This window comes from Pristiophorus japonicus, chromosome 5, assembly GCF_044704955.1.
Source record: "Pristiophorus japonicus isolate sPriJap1 chromosome 5, sPriJap1.hap1, whole genome shotgun sequence".
NCBI lineage: Eukaryota > Metazoa > Chordata > Chondrichthyes > Pristiophoridae > Pristiophorus > Pristiophorus japonicus.
Genome location: NC_091981.1, coordinates 142,906,971 through 142,926,177, shown reverse-complemented (window position 1 = coordinate 142,926,177; position 19,207 = coordinate 142,906,971). Strand labels below are relative to the sequence as shown.

Genomic DNA, 19,207 nt, shown 5'->3' with positions numbered 1-19,207 from the left:
CATTGCAAGGGGGTTGGAGTATAAAAGTAGGGAAGTCTTGCTACAACTGCTAGAGTACTGCGTACAGTTTTGGTCTCCTTAATTAAGGAAGGATATACTTGCATTGGAGGCAGTTCACAGAAGGTCAATATAAGATTCTGAGGAGGCTTGACAGGGTCGATAGTGAGAGGATGTTTCCCTTTGTGGGGGAATCTAGAACTAGGGAGCATAGTTTCAGAATAAGGGGTCGAGGAGAAATTTCTTCTCTCAAAGGGTCGTGAATCTTTGGAATTCTCTACCCCAGAGAGCTGTGGAGGCTGAATCATTGAATATATTCAAGGCAGAGATAGACAGATTTTTGACCTACAGGGGAGTCCAGGGTGATGGGGAACAGGCATGAAAATGGAGTTGAGGCCATGATCAGATCAGCCATGATCTTAGTGAATGGCGGAGCAGGCTCGAGAGGCCGAATGGCCTACTCCTGCTCCTATTTCTTATGTTCTTCTGTTAATTAAATATTTTTTTTAAACAAATTTTGAATTTTTTTTTATATGTTTTAATGGGGATAAAAATTAACTTACCTTAATGGGCAGGGTTTTTAAATATACAAATGAGTGAAAAAATTACTTTTCTATCTATTAAAACTCTTACGCTGGTAAAAGCAGGTCTACGAATTTCAAGGGCATTCGCTGGGCAGAAGTTGGTCAAATAGCCCAACTCTCCGTCTGCAAATGCCCTTTTTTGTCAGATTCGTACAATCTGTCAAGTGCATGCCTACACCTGGAACTTGCAGGGTTCTTACGGGCATGTGCGCACCTCGTACGCGCCCGTAGGGGCCACAAATTCAGCCCCGATATGTTCAAAGTTTTACAAAATGGTGAAAACTGTTAGGAGGCAAAACTGTCCCTTTTCATAGCCCGTTATCGCGTTAGGGGGGCGCTGGGGAAATGGCCCTGGAAATTGCCCTGGAGGTTTATGGGGCACTGTCCCGGCAGCCCCAGCACACAACCGACGATGACATCACCGCCCTGCGCCGACCCCTTTTCCCCCCACGGGCCACGAGGCTAGCACGGGCAGATGTTAATGCCCGCTGGCGGACATCCGGGGCACCCCTTAAAGGGGAGGCCTGCAGCGCCCTGGCTGCCATTTTTATTTGTCGGCCAACTCGAGTTGGCCTGACAATGGTGGCCCTCGCATCAACCAGGCCGCCATCATGTAGCCAGGCACATCGCTTTGGGTGCTGGGCTGCTGACCCGGTCGATCGCCTCCCTGCTGGCCCGGTGGCAGCCACCAAAAATCCTCCAGAGTGTGCAGCGGCCCTCCCCTTTAATTGAAGGGGAGGGGCGGTCGCGCTGGCCTCCTCCTTGTGGCACTAACCGCAGTGCCGCGCTGCCACCCCTGGAGCTTCCCTCCAAGGAAGTGCCCGCCCCTCCAAGGAAGTGCAACACCAGAGCCAGCGCTCCGCTTCCTTTGAGAGGCACACGCCCCAATTCACGTCGGGACATCTGGGTCGGGTGCAGGAAGTCCTGGCCCCGAAAGGTTACCACCCCCAATCAGGGCAAAGGACAATTTCCAGCCCTTAATGTCTTGGAACAAGCTTCTAAGTAGGCAACTGTTTAAATGTCTTCCATTGATAATTCCAAAGAGACTTTTCAGGAGTAGTGAGTGAATTTTGTTCAAGAAAGAAACATAGATTTTATCACATCAAATATAAAAAAGAATACCATTACAAAATATTAAAATTTTAAAAAGGTAATCTCAATGTTTCATTAATCTTGCAGATAACATCTATAGAGGTGACAAAAAACTAGTGAGGTGAACTGTTAAATTAGGCAGTCATTAATAAATCAAATAAAGATTTCAGGAGAAACTCCTTACCCAGAGACTGATTAGAATTTGGCACTTGCTACCACATGGTGTATTTGAAGCAGATAGCATAGATGCATTTCAAGGAAAGCTAGATAAGTACATGAGGGAGAAAGGAATACAAGGGTACGTTGATAGAGTTAGATGAAGTAGAGTGAGAGGAGGCTGTGTGGAGCAATATATCATTGGATATATTCAAGAGGGAATTAGATATGGCCCTTACGGCTAAAGGGATCAAGGGGTATGGAGAGAAAGCAGGAAAGGGGTACTGAGGTGAATGATCAGCCATGATCTTATTGAATGGTGGTACAGGCTCGAAGGGCCGAATGGCCTACTTCTGCACCTATTTTCTATGTTTCTCTGTTTCTATGTAACATAGACCAGTTGGTCCAAATGGCTTCTTTCTATGCTGTAAATTTTATGTAATTTAAGGGAACAGCAGCAACAAATACAGGGGGCTATATTGGATAACTCCCAAAAACGGGCATGGGGATCGCAACGCGCAATTAACCCGTAGCTGTTGCTTCCAATGCAGGCTGCTCATCAAATTTGTGCTGCCTGCTAATTTACATGATTGCTACATGCAGCCAGTGCTATTGAATGGCTGCCAACTCAGCAAGGAGCCCAAGATTGTGTGGAGCTAGCACCGCTAGCCTGCATTACTTAAAGTAAGCCTGCACCTCTTAAAGGGGAGGGGCATTCTGGATAGAGCAGGTGTTGGACCTATTTGTGGAAGAGAGTCTGAGCAGATAGAAGAGTGAATTATGGTGAAACAGGGGAGAGAGCATGCTCCAAGGTTCATGATGCTGCACTGGAGGCCTTGGTGGAAGAGGTGGAGAGGAGGGGAGAGGTTTTCTATTCATAGGGGGCCAAGAGACCATCCAGAAAAAATTTGTGAAGGCAGTGGGAGAAGACAGTCATGGTAGTGAATGCTAGGTGTCAAGTCCCGAGAACTTGGATGCAGTATCGCAAGAAGCTCAATGGCCTAACACAAGTGGTCAGTGTATTCATCTTCAAATGCCATATCCCACCAACTGGACACTTGCCTCACACGCTGCTCAATGCACCACACTCCCATCATTGATCAACTAACAATCTCTATCAATCATGACTCATACCTCATATTCATAGCTTTGCCTCTCACTCATACACTTAGCACTGCTGCAAGCCTCACACCCACTTCTCACAGTTTGCACACACTGCCAGCTATTCAAACAGGACAGGCATATCATCCAAACATACTGACATACTTCCCTCTCTCACAGGACATGTTGGTAGATAACCAGAGGGAGCAGGAGCTAAGCATCAGGGGATGTCCTTACCCCGATGGAGGAGACAGTGATGGCCGTTATTGCAAGGGCCATCACTGAGGCCGCAGGCAGCAGCAGAGTTGAAACCGTCAAAGATGACGGTATCCTCACACCTAATCCTCCTTCTCACATCCCACTATGCCTTCGATTTAAAAGTTGCAGATAGTGTAAGCCTGCACATCTTACTTTACCCACTCCCCACACCACAACCTTACCCTTGTGCCTTTCTCCTTTCAGATACCCAAGAACTACAACCTGGTCAGGCAGTAGTGGAAGAGTAACAGATGGAAGAGGAAGAAGACAGTGATGTGAAGAAACACCGTCACTCAATTTCACATTTGGAGCCACCTGCTCAGATGCTGACACTGCATGTAATTTAGAAGATAGCTTAGAGACGGGACCTGCATATGGTATAACATCGGGCATGAGTAGCATGCAGACAGGGCAGAGGGCAAGGGAAGCGCAGGTGTCAGCTTACCAGCTCACTGGAGGGCAATGTCGCACACCGGGGAGTGACAGTGGCTCCTAAGAGTACGAACCTGCTGTCCTCTCTCAGGATGACGGCATTCGTCCTCCCACCACTGCCACTCCGCCAGTGCCTTTGCTGTTGCCAGTCAGCCAGCCAGTCCAGACTGCTGCCGCCCATGTCAAGATGGTGCAATCAGAAGCCGGGTCTTCTAGGGCCAAGAGCTGCTTGAGGTCGCCCTCCAAGGCTATCTCTCCCACTGAAAGTCAGCAGCCTTCCACCAGCTGTGCATTGCGTAGGATAATTGATAAATTTGGTTTGGAATGTTTATTTTGTGTTGGATTTTATTTTTGCATTGTGGCCAAGTGGATGCTGCGATGGCAATAACAAGGAGGGAAGAGAAAGGGAAAGGGAAAGGGAAAGGGAAAGGGAAAGGGAGGAAGGAAGGAAGGAAGGAAGGAAGGAAGGAAGGAAGGAAGGAAGTCAGTCTCAAAGCACTTTACAGGCAATGAAATACTCTTGGCGTGTAGTCACTGTTGTAATGTGGGAAATGTAAAATGAGGGAAGGTAAGCTGTGGGACTGTTGGTGAATTTGGAATTGGGGTTGCATTTGCTGGTATCGCAGTCGGATGAGTCTTTCACTGGGCAGAAATGGGTTGTCTAGGTTGCTTCCTCCCTTCCTCTTCCTCCTCAGCTGCTCACAAGGGCTGTGCCCTCATGCTGGTGAGGTTGTGCAGCATGCAGCAGGCCACCACAAATCTCAGCACTCCATCTGCTGAGAACGGTAGGGCTCCTCCAGAGCGGATCAGGCAGTGGAAGCATTGTTTCAGCACGCCAATCGTGCGCTCTTATGATATTTCATGGTTTTGTTGAATGCATGCTGCCACGTGCATGGGTTATGCACCGGCGTCATGAACCATGTCGTCAACAGATAGCCCTTGTCATTCAGTACCCACCCTCTGATTTCTCATGGTGGCTCAAATGCAGATGGCCACAGCGGACTGCCGCAGAACGAAGGCATCATGACTGCTGCCAGAATATCGGGCATTGACCTACATGATACACTGCATTTGGTCGCACACTAGCTGGACATCAAGAGAGAGGAATCTGTCATGTATCTTACATGGTCACTGTTGGTACTATATCAAGGTGTGCCACCAGAGGGCACAGCAGTGAGAGACTCGTAGGTTACCTGTACAGGTGTGCCTGGCCTAGTATAAAAGGCAGGCCACCAGGTGTGATCCTCACTCTGGAGTTAACTAATAAAGGACTAAGGTCACTACATTTAGGGTAAGGTACATCAAGGAGAACACACTGCCTCATGCAGTCATTGTTAGAGCATCTAAGGACACAACAGAAACCCTTTTGGTTGCGGTACATCTCTGAGTTAACATGCGGCGCCCGCAAGGTGAGGTGTGTACAATCAATGGCATCCTGCACCTTGGGGAAGCCTGCATGCTCACACTGCCTGCTGCTCTCTTGCCAAAGTAAGTGAAAAGTAGTCAGCTTCTTGGAATACAGAGCCTCTGTGATCTCCCTTATGCAACAGTGGATGGCAAACTGGGAGATATTGCCAGGAGTCAGATGCATAAATGTTCATGGCCAAGGTCACCTTCACAGCCACTGGCAATGCGGTCCTTGTCCTACTCTCAGTTTGCAGTTATGGCTGCAGCAGGTGGCAGATTTCAGTGAGGACATCCTATTCCACGCTGAGGTTCTGGACAGATGAATTGCTCCATGAACACTCTCCTGTGGCGAGCCCTCCTCCGCCTCCTCCTCCCTCTGCCAGTAGCTTGTCCTGCTCTACCTGCTGCCTGTTCATTCTGCAGGTCATGCTGCATTCCAAGGAGAATTCCTACTCGTGCACCCATGTCTGGGAGCAACTGGTTTCTGCAGAAGCCTTGAAGTCAGGAAAAAGTCCTTCAGCTTGTTCAGTTGTAGCAACAGCCAGTAGAAATCAATCAGCAACTAACCTGAAAGTAGTTGATGATCCCTTTAAATAGTGCTGGTGGGAAGGGGGGCGGGGTCCTTCCTGAACATGTGTTCAGCTGTGCGAGTTTAAGAGAGGGCATTAGCTGGAGCGCTGAGCTCCAAAATGGCAGCGTGGCATCAAATTAGCGTTGCACCTTGGTTGACATCACAATCTGTCTACTCTTCATACTTCCGGCGCACATTCCCTGCGTGCACACTATCGCCCTCACCAAGATGGCGCCCGACGCGGGTCACAACAAAAGTGTGCACATGTCGTGGATGCCATTTTGGAACCTAAACAGCACTTATAGTGCCCAAATAACGGGCACTACGGAGCCAAATTATGCGTTCATAATAGTTTAAGGTTTTAATAGTATAGGGCTTTTGTTAATTTATAATCTATCATACATGTTGCTGTTTTGATCGCCAATTTTTAGTCCATTGTCTTTTTAGTAATTCTATAACCAGCAGTAAGTAATCCATTTTGATGAGCATTTTAAACTACTCTGGCAGAGATCAATGGACCACGTGGTATTGTATCCCATATGAATGGTGGTGATGTTAGGATTTATTTCACTGAAAATTAAGAAAATATTATTGCTTGTATATAGGAGTGTACAATGTATCTAATGAGCATAATGCTAGAAAGTTGGTTTGAAACTCATAGAAGATAATTCTATTTAGTTTGAAGAAAATATAGTTGTCAAAGTATGTGCTAACTGTAGCAGTACATTGTGTGTGTAATATATACACACTGCAGCTCTCCCTGTTGCATAGCTCTGCACACCCTACCAATACAGCAGACCAACAAAAAGTCAAATTCTGCCTTAATTTTAATTAATACACAAACTTTTGAAAACAGGAACATTTTATTAGAGTCTTGATTAAAAGATCTCAATGCTGAATATATTTTTAAGAGAAGAGGAATAATTCTTTTAGTTCGAATGAAAGAAAGAAAAACGTTCATGGCCACCAGATCTTCCAACGCGCTTTACAGCCAATGAAGTACTTTTGGAGTGTAGTCACTGTTGCAATGTAGGAAACGCGGCAGCCAATTTACGCACAGCAAGCTCCCACAAACAGCCATGTGATAATGACCAGATAATCTGCTTTAGATGTTGACCAGGACACAGGGGATAATTTCCCTGCTCTTCTTCAAAATAGTGCCATAGGATCTTTTATGTCCACCTGAGAAAGCAGACGGGGCCCTTGGTTTAACGTCTCATCCAAAAGACGGTACCTCTGACAGTGCAGTACTCCCTCAGCACTGCACTGGAGTGTCAGCCTAGATTTTTGTGCTCAAGTCTCTGGAGTGGGACTTGAACCCACAGCCTTCTGACTCAGAGGTGAGAGTGCGACCAACTGAGCCACAGCTGACACAAATGTCAGAGCATTTTTTTGACAAGGATACACTGTAGTAATTGATGTTCTGTTAGAATTCAATTAATATTGTTTGCTTTTTAAATAATCTCCATTATGTTCAGTAAAGTTAGCAAAACTAGGCTAAAAAATGCATGCACTTCTGTTTATCAGGCCTTCAAAATTCCTTTTCTCAGACCAATATTTTAAATAACTGTTCTCAATTTACCAATTGTGTCTGTGGACAGTTTACAACAGTGACTGCTGCCAGACTGATATTTAATAATGTCCCTAGTTTTACAAAACACCTCGGCACAATTTACCACCACAGACCAAGCATGTCCAACATTCAGTGATGCTAGGAACAGAGTTAAGACATATTTAATTCAGTAAAGCAGTTCAAACAACTCAATTTGACATATACATGAGCACGTACCCTTGATGATCGCTTCAGCTGCGTGGAGGTCCCGCTTGTATGTCACCTAAAGGGCAGACAAATTCCATTATGTTTATTACAGAAAGAAAATCTGTATCTAATGTAATCATAGTCTGAAGCTGTTCCTTTAAATCATCAAATAAACAACTGGAACAAAAACACATGGGGTCCAAAATTGGTGAAGTGCCACCCAAAGGCCCGCCGATGGCTGCCGAGATACCTGACAGTACTCTGGGCAGGGTTTTCGGCAAAAAGGTCCTTGAAAAGGGCGGCCGGCGGCAAAAGAGGGACTTACGCCGTCAATCTGGGCAGCAACGGGCGGGAGCTCTCATTCTCGACAGCAAAGGCGCTTGCCGCCCAAGTGCCACCGGGGATGGAGTCGGGCCCACGGAGGGTCGAAGAGCTGCATATAAAAAGCATTAAAAAAAAACATCAGAAGACCTGCAGGGGGCCCCCATCAAGGTAAGTTGTTGTAAAGAAAAATATTTAAAATTGTTTACTAACCTTTTTTTTTCATCTCTTCATGCTCACCGTCAGGGACAGACCAACCTCCTCGCAGCAGTCCACCCCCGTTCTGGCGCCGACTCCCGCCTGCACCAATCTGGCATCTCAGCAGGCGGGAGGTCAGTTGCGCCACTTGTTCTCCCCTTTTGCAGACTCCAGACCAAATCGAAACTGGCACTGGGCGCAACTCAAGGAGGAATGTCGGCGGAAGTGGGCGGTAAGGCCATCAATTTCTGCCCCAAGGCTCTCTGGATATCTGATTTTGTTGTTAAGCTGAAGTATGTTATACTGTGTTTACGTTTTTGAATACATTAGTGTTTCCTCAGCATATCTTTATTATATGTAAGCATTCTGCATTGACTTTTCTTTTTCCTGCCACCACTCCTGGCCAAGAACGGGGAAACACTCATCAAGGACACCGAGGCTGTCAGGACCCGATGGAAGGAGCACTTTGAAGATCTCCTCAATCGAGACTCTGCCTTTGACTTGAGTGTTCTCAACTCCATCCCGCAGCATGCGACCTGCCACCTCCTCAGTGAAACCCCAACACTGCACGAGGTAAGCAAAGCCATAAAACAGCTCAAGAATAACAAGACTATGGGTGCGGATGGAATTCCTGCTGAGGCACTAAAGTATAGTGGAGAGGCGCTGTTGGCGTGGATACATTACCTCATCTCTCTTATCTGGAGGGAGATCTCAGATGTAGTGATCGTGATCATCTTTAAAAAAGAGACAAGTCCGACTGCAGCAACTACAGGGGAATCTCCCTGCTATCAGCCACTAGGAAGGTTGTCGCTAGAGTTCTCCTCAACCGTCTTCTCCCTGTGGCCGAGGAGCACCTCCCAGAATCACAATGCGGATTTTGTCCCCTACGGGGCACAACAGACATGATCTTTGCAGCGCGACAGCTGCAGGAAAAATGCAGGGAGCAGCGCCAGCCCTTATACATGGCCTTTTTCGATCTTACAAAGGCCTTTGACACTGTCAACCGTGAGGATCTATGGAGCGTCCTCCTCCATTTTGGATGCCCCCAAAAGTCTGTCAACATCCTTCGCCTGCTCCACGTCGACATGCAGGCCATGATCCTTACCAGCAGATCCATTACAGACCCATCCACGTCCGGACCGGGGTCAAACAGGGCGGCGTCATCGCTCCAACCCTCTTCTCAATCTTCCTCGCTGCCATGCTCCACCTCACAGTCAACAAGCTGCCCGCTGGAGTGGAACTAAACTACAAAACCAGTGGGAACTTGTTCAACCTACGCCGCCCCCAGGCCAGGTCCAAGATCCCCCAACCTCTGTTGTTGAGCTACAGTACACGGACAATGCCTGCGTCTGCGCACATTCTGAGGCTGAACTCCAGGATATAGTCGATGTATTCAACGAGGCACATGAAAGCATGGGCCTTACGCTTAACATCCGTAAGACAAAGGTCCTCCACCAGCCTGTCCTCACCGCACAGCACTGCCCCCCAGTCATCAAGATTCACAGCGTGACCCTCGACAATGTGGACCACTTCCCATACCTCGGAAGCCTTTTATCAACAAAGGCAGACATTGATGCAGAGATTCAACATCGCCTCCAGTGCGCCAGTGCAGCTTTTGGCCGCCTGAGAAAAAGAGTGTTCGAAGACCAGGCCCTCAAATCTACCACCAAGCTCATGGTCTATAGGGCTGTAGTAATAACCGCCCTCCTGTATGGATGAGAGGCATGGATGATATATAGAAGACACCTCAAGTCGCTGGAGATATATCACCAACGATGTCTCCGCAAGATCCTGCAAATCCCCTGGGAGGACAGGCGCACCTACATCAGTGTCCTTGACCAGGCTAACATCCCCAGCATTGAAGCACTGACCACACTCGATCAGCTTCGCTGGGCAGGCCACATAGTTCGCATGCCAGATACGAGGCTCCCTAAGCAATTGCTCTATGCGGAGCTCCTTCACGGCAAATAAGCCAAAGGTGGGGAGCAGAAACCTTACAAGAACACCCTCAAAGCCTCCCTGGTAAAGTGAGACATCGCCCCTTCCCCCGTCGAATGTCTGTCCCACCTGTGACAGGATCTGTGGCTCTCGCATTGGACTGTTTAGCCACCAAAGGACTCACTTTAGGAGTGGAAGCAAGTCTTCCTCGATTCCGAAGGACTGCCTATGAAGATGATTTTGATTATATGTAAACATTCTGTATTGACTTTTCTTTTTCCTGCCACCAATTTTCCTCCTTATTTTCTCCTCCTGCACTCTTTCCTCCTAAAAGCAGTAGACATCGATGAAATGTGAACAGGGTCAGGAGCCCAAGCTGATTCTTCCCTTCGGTGTCCAGTGATACCGATGCCAATAATGGCACTCCTATTTCAGCACAGACCACAGATTGAACCTGGGACTGTTTTGGTCATAATAGTTACAAATGATTGTAGGGCAATGTTTCAAAATGAAGTGGGAGAGTAGGCTTAGGTTTGCCACTTTTTCCAATTCTAAAACTAGACAAAAGGTTAATGATCATGGCTTGGGTTTACAACTTTGCTTTGCTAAAGATGAAAATTCTGTGAAAGCTTTAACAACTAATGCCTCCAGCAGCAAACACATAGAAGTAAATGGGGGGGGGGGAAAAATGACTTATTTTTTTTTGAATCAGGATGAGGGGACATTACGAGCACAACGTAAAACAAGGTGCCAATTCGCTGACAACCAATTTTACTCCTTGGCATCCAGTTCACATTGTAGAAATTTGCAGCCAGCTTCCTAAGTGTAGGTGAGAGTAATGTCCTGGGACTGTTGTGGTGCAATTGACTACTTCGAGAGGTAATATCACCAAGGTTACATTAATGCAAGCTGTACGTCTTCAATAATATCTCAAACAATAAGCTCCGTCAATGAACAATTTTCTTCAGTCTAAAAAGTAGTTATACATATATTACCGTAGAAATATATACGCTGGCTGTAATGATCCTGCTATAATGCCATTATTAGTGTTTTTTTAAACTAGATCTGACATTGCTGAGCAGTAACTGACACAGCAACATGGTTACATTGCTTTACAAGTTGTAAGACTCAATATTATACAGTATCAATCAGCATTTTTTAAAAATCAAACGCTATTTCTAGGTGAGGGATAAATCAGAAAATAACAAAGACAAGCCAACACTATTTTCGTATGTAATTTAATTTGAGGTATTATGCAGGTGTTAAACTACATTTATCTGTATTAATTCATAAAAGCTAAAATTATTGTGGATAAGGCAGTGTTTTGTGTCACACAAAGTAATACATTTAATTCTAGTACAAGAGTATTACTTATTATGTACAGGGTACACTATGAAGATTTATGAAAATGATTTATACTCAAGCGTGGGCTGAGCTAATAACTCACAAGTGATGGAATTGTCTGCATCACAAACCACAAGTAGAATGCAAAAGAGATCCCACAGATCTTAATAATATATTTTGTTTATACCATAAAGAAGAAATTAAAGAAGACACTATAAAGTAAAGGTTTTCATTAGACACTCGGAGTGCAGGTTGGAGATACAGGACAACACTGCTTTGACTTTGGCCTATGCTCCCAGCGACCAGCCCTGAACTGACATCTTTCTCCAGTTTCTCTCTGATCTCCCCTGTTGATCTCTCCATGCTCATCTTGTCCATGAGACTCACTTCCTGCTCCCTCGATCCTATTCCCACCAAACAGCCGTCCATCCAACTTCCTATTCTGGCTCCCACGTTAGCTGATATTTTTAACAGTTCTCTCTCCTCCGGTACTGTTCCTCTCTCCCTCAAATCTGCCGTCATCACGCCTCTCCTAAAAAAAATAACCCTTGATCCCCCCATCCTTGCAAACTGCCACCCCATCTCCAACCTCCCTTTCCTCTTCAAAGTCCTTGAACATGTTGTCGTCTCCAAAACCAATGCCCATCTTTCCATGTGTGAATCCCTCCAATCAGGTTTCCGCCCCTGCTACTGTACCGAAACAGCTCTCATCAAAGTCACAAATAACATCCTGTGTGACGGTGACAAAGATAAACTATCCTTCCTTACCCTTCTTGACTTGTCTGCAGCTTTTGACACGGTTGACCGCTCTATCCTTCAATGCCTCTCCACCATCATCCAGCTAGCTGGAACTGCACTCACCTGGTTCCATTCTTATCTATCTAATCATAGCCAGAGAATCACCTGCAATGGCTTCTCTTCCCGCTCCCGCATCATTAGATCCTTGGTGGACATCAGAGGTATCATTGGCCCCCTCCTATTTCTCAACTACATGCTGTCCTTTAGCGACATCATCTGAAAACACAACATCAATTTCCACATGTACGCTGACGACACCCAGCTCTACCTCACCACCACTTCTCTCGACCCCTCCACGGTCTCTAAATTCTCAGACTGCTTGTCCAACATCCAGTTCTGGATGAGCAGAAATTTTCTCCAAATAAATATTGGGAAGACCGAAGCCATTGTTTTCGGTCCCCGCCAAAACTCTGTTCCCTAGCCACTGACTCCATCTCTTTCCCCAATATCTGTCTGAGGCTGAACCACACTGTTCTGCATGGTATTGTGGGGGGGGGGGGAAATCGTGTTTGACAAGCTTATTGGAGTTCTTCGAGGATGTGGCAAGCGGGGTGGACGGTGAGGAGCCAGTGGATGTGGTGTACTGGCATTTCCGGGGGCATGCGATGAGGTGCCATGTGGAAGGTTGCTACACGGGATAGGAACTTGTGGTGTTGGGGGTGTATTGGCATGGATGGAGGATTGGCTGGCTGGCAGGGGGCAGAGAGTCAGGATGGATGGGTCATTTTCGGGTTGGCGGACTGTGGCTAGTGGGGTGCCGCTGGGATCAGTGCTGGGGCCTCAACTGTTTATTGTCTATGTTGATAGCTTGGATGGAGGGACCGAGTGTGATGTGGCCAGGTTAGCTGACAATGCAAGGATGGGTGGGAGGACAGGTTGTGGGGGGGGTCGCGGGGAGTCTGCAAAGGGAGATAGATAGGTTAAGAGAGTGGCCGAAAATTTGGCAGATGGAGTATAATGCAGGAAAATGTGAGGTTATCCACTTTGATAGGAAGAATAGAAAAGCAAAATATTATTTAAATGCGGAGACGACAGAATGCTGCGGTACAGAGAGATCTGGGTGTCCTCGTACATGATACACAAAAAATTAGCATGTAGGTACAGCAAGTGATCATGAAGGCAAATGGAATGTTAGCCTTTATTGCAAGGGGGGTAGAGTATAAAAGTAGGGAAGTCTTGCTACAACTGTACAGGGCATTGGTGAGACCACACATAGAGTACTGCACACAGTTTTGGTCTCCTTATTTAAGGAGGAGTATACTTGCATTAGCGGCAGTTCAGAGAAGGTTCACTCGGTTGATTCTTGGGATGAAGGAGTTGTCTTATGAGGAAAGATTGAGCAGGTTGGGCCTGTACTCATTGGAGTTTAGAAGAATGAGAGGTGATCTTTTTGAAACATAGAAGATTCTGAGGGGGCTTGACAGGGTAGATGCTGAGAGGATGTTTCCCCAAATAGGGTAATCTAGAACTAGGGAGCATAGATTAAGAATAAAGTCACCCATTAAAGACGGAGATGAGGAGGAATTTCTTCTCTCAGACAGTCATGTATCCTCTCTACCCCAGAGAGCTGTGGAAGCTGAGTCATTGAATATATTCAAGGCTCAGATAAGGCAGATTATTGAACTATAGGGGAGTCAAGGGTTATGGGGAGCCGGCAGGAAAATGGAGTTGAGGCCAAGATCAGATCAGCCATGATCTTATTGAATGGCAGAGCAGGCTCGAGGAGCCGTATGGCCTACCCCTGCTCCTATTTCTTATGTTCTCAACCTTGGTGTCATATTTGACCCTGAAATGAACTTCCAACCACATACCCGCAGCATAACTAAGACCACCTATTTCCACCTCCATAACATCACCCGTCTCTGCCCTTGCCTAAGACCATCTGCTGCTGAAACCCTCACCCATGCCTTTGTTACCTCTAGACTTGACTATTCCAGTGCATTCCTGGCTGGTCTCTCACATTCTACCCTACGTAAACTTGAGGTCATGCAAAACTCAGTTGCCCGTGTCCTAACTCGCACCAAGTCCCAACTCGCACCAAGTCCAGTTTATCCGTCACCCATGTGCTCACTGACCTAAATTGGCTCACAGTTAAGCAATGCCTCGATTTCAAAATTGTCATCCTTGTTTTCAAATTCCTCCATGCCTCTCCCTTCCCTATCTCTGTAATCTTCTCCAGCCCCACAACCCGCACCTCCCCCCCATCCCGAGATATCTGCACTCCTCTAATTCTACCCTCTTCAGCATCCCTGATTATAATAATTCAACTATTGGTGGCCACGCCTTCTGTTGCCTTGGGCCCAAGCTCTGGAATTCCCTGCCTAAACCTCTCCGCCTCTCTATCCTCCTTTAAGACATTCCTTAAAACCTACCTCTTTGACCAAGCTCTTGGTCATCTGCCCTAATTTCTCCTTTTGTGGCATGGTGTCAAATTTATTTTGTCTTATAATACTCCTGTGAAGTGCCTTGGGATGTTTTACTATGTTAAAGGTGCTATATAAATACAAGCTGTTGTTGTAGTTGTTGGCTCTCCACTGGAATTGCAGGATCAATGAATTTACTGTTATTTTCCTTTATGAATGTCAGATTGGTTACCATGATGTATGCCACTGTTAAATGCTATTTGCCATCAATGACACATTCAAGTTGCATGCTGCAATTGGTGCCACTAAACCCGTAACAAAAATTATAAGTTAAGTAATATGCCAGTCATCAGTGTTTAACTTGGTATTGTCTAGTTGGATAACTGTACAAGATTTAACAATTTCTGAGACAAAGCTTTTCGCTAGCAAGAACTGCTAAATGTTTACTTGTGTGAAACTTCATTGCTCAAAGACGAAATTCTTTATACAAAAGTGAATGATTGTGAATAGTTGTTGTAAGAACACAAAATGAGAGTGTTGCAAAAAGATAACATTATATACAGTATATTTTATAGCATAATCCATCTTTGTCACCAGATATTGCTTTTCAATTATATTTTGTAAAGTTTACATGTACATAGGGAACATTAGCACATTAGATTTGTTGCTAATGATATTTACACACTGGGCAAATGCGTGCTTAAGAGTTAAAGACATTTGTTTGGCTTTAGAACCTGGGCTTTTGTTAAGCTAAGGTGGTGCCGGTGCCCCTGTTGGAAGTAGTTACAATCATTGCTTAGCATTAGGTGACTTGCTGTTACTGGCTTATTTTTCACTAGTGTTAGTCTGCTCTCTTCTTCAAAGAGATGGTTTGGGTATCAACCTGGCTCGACAATATGAGAGACTTGCAAGACTTAGCTTTACATTAACACTTTCCAACGTGATGCTATTTTCCACTAGCATCAATGACTGCTTTGCAATCATATAATGGAAGACAATATTAAAGAAGGTAAACTACAAAAGTCAATAGCTAGAAAACATTGTCAGAAGCGTTCAACAACCTGGCAATCACTGATTCTCAAAATATTGCCTGCCAGTGAGGATCCCAGAACTCTTGTAGAACTGATTATTTTGGATTTTATAGAAGCTAGAATGTCATTTTTACCAATACCACAATGGAGGGAAGATTTCCTTGAAGCGTTAGCTGTATTTATCAAAATCATCTACCAGTTCTTCAGAAATGTTCTTTATAATCATAGCTCAGAGGCAAACAATCCATGAATATTGTAAAAATCTTCTGTCTGCATGCACCTTCTGTTAGCATTCCACTACAAATTCCTTTATCATATTTATAATGGAAACAGCCTATGTAAACTGGTCATGCTGTAATTACATCTCCCCCAGTTGGAAGGGTATATCTACAGCATGACAAGTTTATACAGGTTGTTTCCATTTTAAATGTGGACATAGGAATTGCTAATGGAAATATCAAAATAAGGATAAAATTATGACTTTAAAATGGTGACTCAATTACTTCTACATGTCCTGTTCCAATTATTTCACGGCCTCTAACTCCAGGTCACCTGAAGACTACACTTAGGGCTGGATTTTCAGCTTTCTCCATTTTGGGGCGAAAACGTAAGCAATAAGTGAAAATTACCGTTTTCGCTCCGTTACCGATTTATGGCCTAACTTTTGGCACTTGGGGTCAGGGGTGCAGTGCAAAGGGAGGCGTTGCACTATTATTTGGGGCGCAAAAATGCAACCCTCGCCAACTTTATTGCAAGGCCGGGGGTGCTACGAGAGAGGCTTTGCGAGGGCAGGGGGGAAATGTTTTTTAAAAATATTCAAAACACATTACTAAGACCCTTGCCTAACAAATCGCTGCAAAAAAATAAAAACATTAACTTACATTTTTTTCAGGTTTTCCAACTTGCCGCTGACGGCAGAGCTGCACCGCTAGGTTTTACCTGGTGGTCTTCTGGGTGTGGCGTACGGGTCGGGAGAGTGCCGAAACTCAGACGGTAACGCAATCCGAGTCGTTCCACCACCAGCGCAGCTCTCCCTGGCGGTGCTTCCATACGCCGCCGCAAAAAAGGAACCAAGGATTGTAACCGGGCTTAGCAACCGGGTTTTCGGCTCGGAGAGTCAAAACACGGCGAAAACCCGGTCGTAAACCACCCGAAAATCCAGCCGTTAGTCTCAACTTCTCATGCGAGTAGAGAGCTTGCTTTGGGAGTCTCGTGTCAGGCATGCAGATGATGTGGCCCACCCAACGGAGCTGGTCGAATGTGATCAGTGCTTGTGGTCACACTGGCAATGTGGGATGGATATGTCAGCATTTCAAGGGTTGGGGTGAAAGACAAGATGGTGCTTGGGTTGGGGGCCCTCAATCAGAAGATTCTTCTGAATTCCCTATTTGATTTCTTGGTGACTATCTTATATTGATGGCCTCTAATTTTGCTTTTCCCCACAAGTGGAAACACTCTCTGTATCTACTCTATCAAATAATTTCATAATTTTAGGTCACTCCTCAGCCTTCTTTTCCAAAAAGATGCTTTGCCCCAGAGGGGGTAGCAATGTGTCTGACCTGGTGGAACCTGATGTCCTCTCTCAGGACGACATCATTCCACCCTTGCCCCTGCTGCTCTCTGTAACCCATCCACCACAGAGTGCTGCTGCCCATGCTGAGGTGATGCAATCCACAGCCGGTCCTTCCAGGGCCCGAGCTGATGCGGAACGTCCTGCTCAGCCATCAGCTGTGGCAGCGACGTCAACACAGCGACCTTCTACCAGCCTTGCTGCATGCACCGAGACCCTATTGAAGAGGAGCAGTAGGCCTAGGAGGGGAAAGAAGGGAAGGGGTGGGAAAGCACTGAGAAAGAGCGGGTAAATATGTATATATGCTTGTGGCCAGAAATGGTGACCTTGCTTAAATTTGAAGTAATGTAAATAGCTCCAGTTGCATGAGCCATTAAAGAATTGTGTGATGCTGACCAGAGATGCTGTCCTTGTTCCATGATGAAGTAATGTGAATAGTTGCACACGGAAGTGGGTGATAATGTTTCAAGGAGTGTTGTTTCAATTATTGTTTGCTGTGGATGATGGCATCTTTAGTGCTTCTTTACAGCACATTATGGTTTTTCTTGCAAATAAAAATTTGTTTCATTTGACACAATCTTGTCTTGTTATTTATATGTACGGAGACTTGAAGGGTGGGGCGTGATGTCTTCAGCAGATGGCCAGGTGAATAGGCAGGACCCGCAATGCCACATGCTTACAAGCAATGGCCCCCTGAACCATGGGGAAGCAACAGGAGCGCTCATCCAGGTATTCCCTTGACATGCTGAACTTGATGTAGTCCATTCGTTTTCTGTAGAGAGCGATGGTAACCTGGCGAGTGCAGCAATGTACTGTAAACCATGAGACTGTACGGCCTCCTGCCCCACCATCTGGAGTCTCTCCTCTGGCGAGCATCCACATTGCCATAAGCCAAGTCTGCAGCCATCGCCTTTGAAGTTATTGCCGCAGGAAGACGCAGTGTGCGACCACTGCCCCTGTAATTTTGCAGAGGTAAAGGCGATATGCTAGTTCCAAATGTATCCAATCTTGAAGGCAACAATGCCTCCGAGATGCTAGTACTGAAGCTTAGGAGCCAGTAACCGTAGGACGGTAGCACCTTCGAACTGTGAGAGCAGCCAACGCAGCACGGATTGCCAACTCTGTGGGCCGCCTGCAACTCCCTTTAAATAACGCCCCGGATTCGTTTCCCGGCCTTGTGCCACCAACTTTTTCAGGCGTCATCGCTGCTAGCTGGTAAGTGAGGTGGCCAAAATGAATTTGGCGAGATTGACGCCATGGATACGTTGCATGCGAGGTGACGTCATGATTTCCAAGGTGGTAGTTGGTGGGGCGGCAAATCTTTATGCCCTTGTAAAAGAACAACTGAATTTCCCATCAGGCAGCACCCATGCCTAACGCCGCCAGCTAGCCATTCATGCACCACTGCCGCTTCACTCAGGTGGTATCAGCTGGCGGTAGCAACCGAATTTTGACCCTCTTTGTCTCATGTTAATATCACTTCACCCACTTAGCCACCTCCTGTGTCCCACTTAAGTGCTTTACCTGCCATTCAATGGGGGAGAAATTCAGTCTGGACTTAGCATGTTGTCAGCCCTTTTTTACACCTCACCCGATTTTCTTTTTCATTAAAGCCAATGTAGAAGAGAATGGGACGGAGTGTGAAATGGCTGCCAACGTGCTGTCGCCAGATTTGTACTACTACTCAGGATGAAATTCATCCCCAATTTCTTTTCGCAGTGAGCATGTATGTGTGTTTTCCCTCCTCATTCCCTTTGCTCTATTCCTTTTCAAATGCAGTTCATCTGTAATATCTTCCCATTCTGACAATGGGTCCACATTGGTTCTCTCCACTGTTGAAGTAGTGTTGGCTCCATACTGCAATCATCATGCAACATTTACAACCACAGCATCATGATCGAGGATAAGCAGGCATAAAATGACAGTTACTATATTCCCTTTACAATTCAATAAAAACATAACAAGCTTCAACATACAGTTACTGTATGTCTTAAATGCAACCCAGATATACTATACATTCATATACTTGTATCACCTTAACAAAAACAAAATACATGTCACAACTAGGATAACTGCCTACCAATGAATTTTATTGAAGTCTGCCTAACATTCACACGCAATACTCTGACTCGTCCCATTTACAATAGATAAAAATGGTTCAATTGTAGCACCAAGGGCTGGATTTTGGGCTTTTTGGATTTCGGGCATTAATTGCAGCGGGGCGTTAACATTAGCGTCTGAAAATAGTTTGCACTTTCGACTACAAGTTTCGGCGAAAAAGTAAGTT

General features: G+C 45.8%; 1 protein-coding gene across 7 annotated transcripts in view; it reads right to left on the bottom strand.

Annotated features, from left to right (window-relative positions):
* Positions 1-19,207, bottom strand: part of crppa (CDP-L-ribitol pyrophosphorylase A) — a 717,155-nt gene that overhangs the window by 458,210 nt on the left and 239,738 nt on the right. For all 7 annotated transcript variants that reach the window (XM_070879974.1, XM_070879979.1, XM_070879975.1 and 4 more), the window contains one exon: positions 7,388-7,433. In XM_070879974.1, the coding sequence (XP_070736075.1) occupies positions 7,388-7,433 (46 nt within the window). The remainder of the gene's footprint in view (positions 1-7,387; positions 7,434-19,207) is intronic.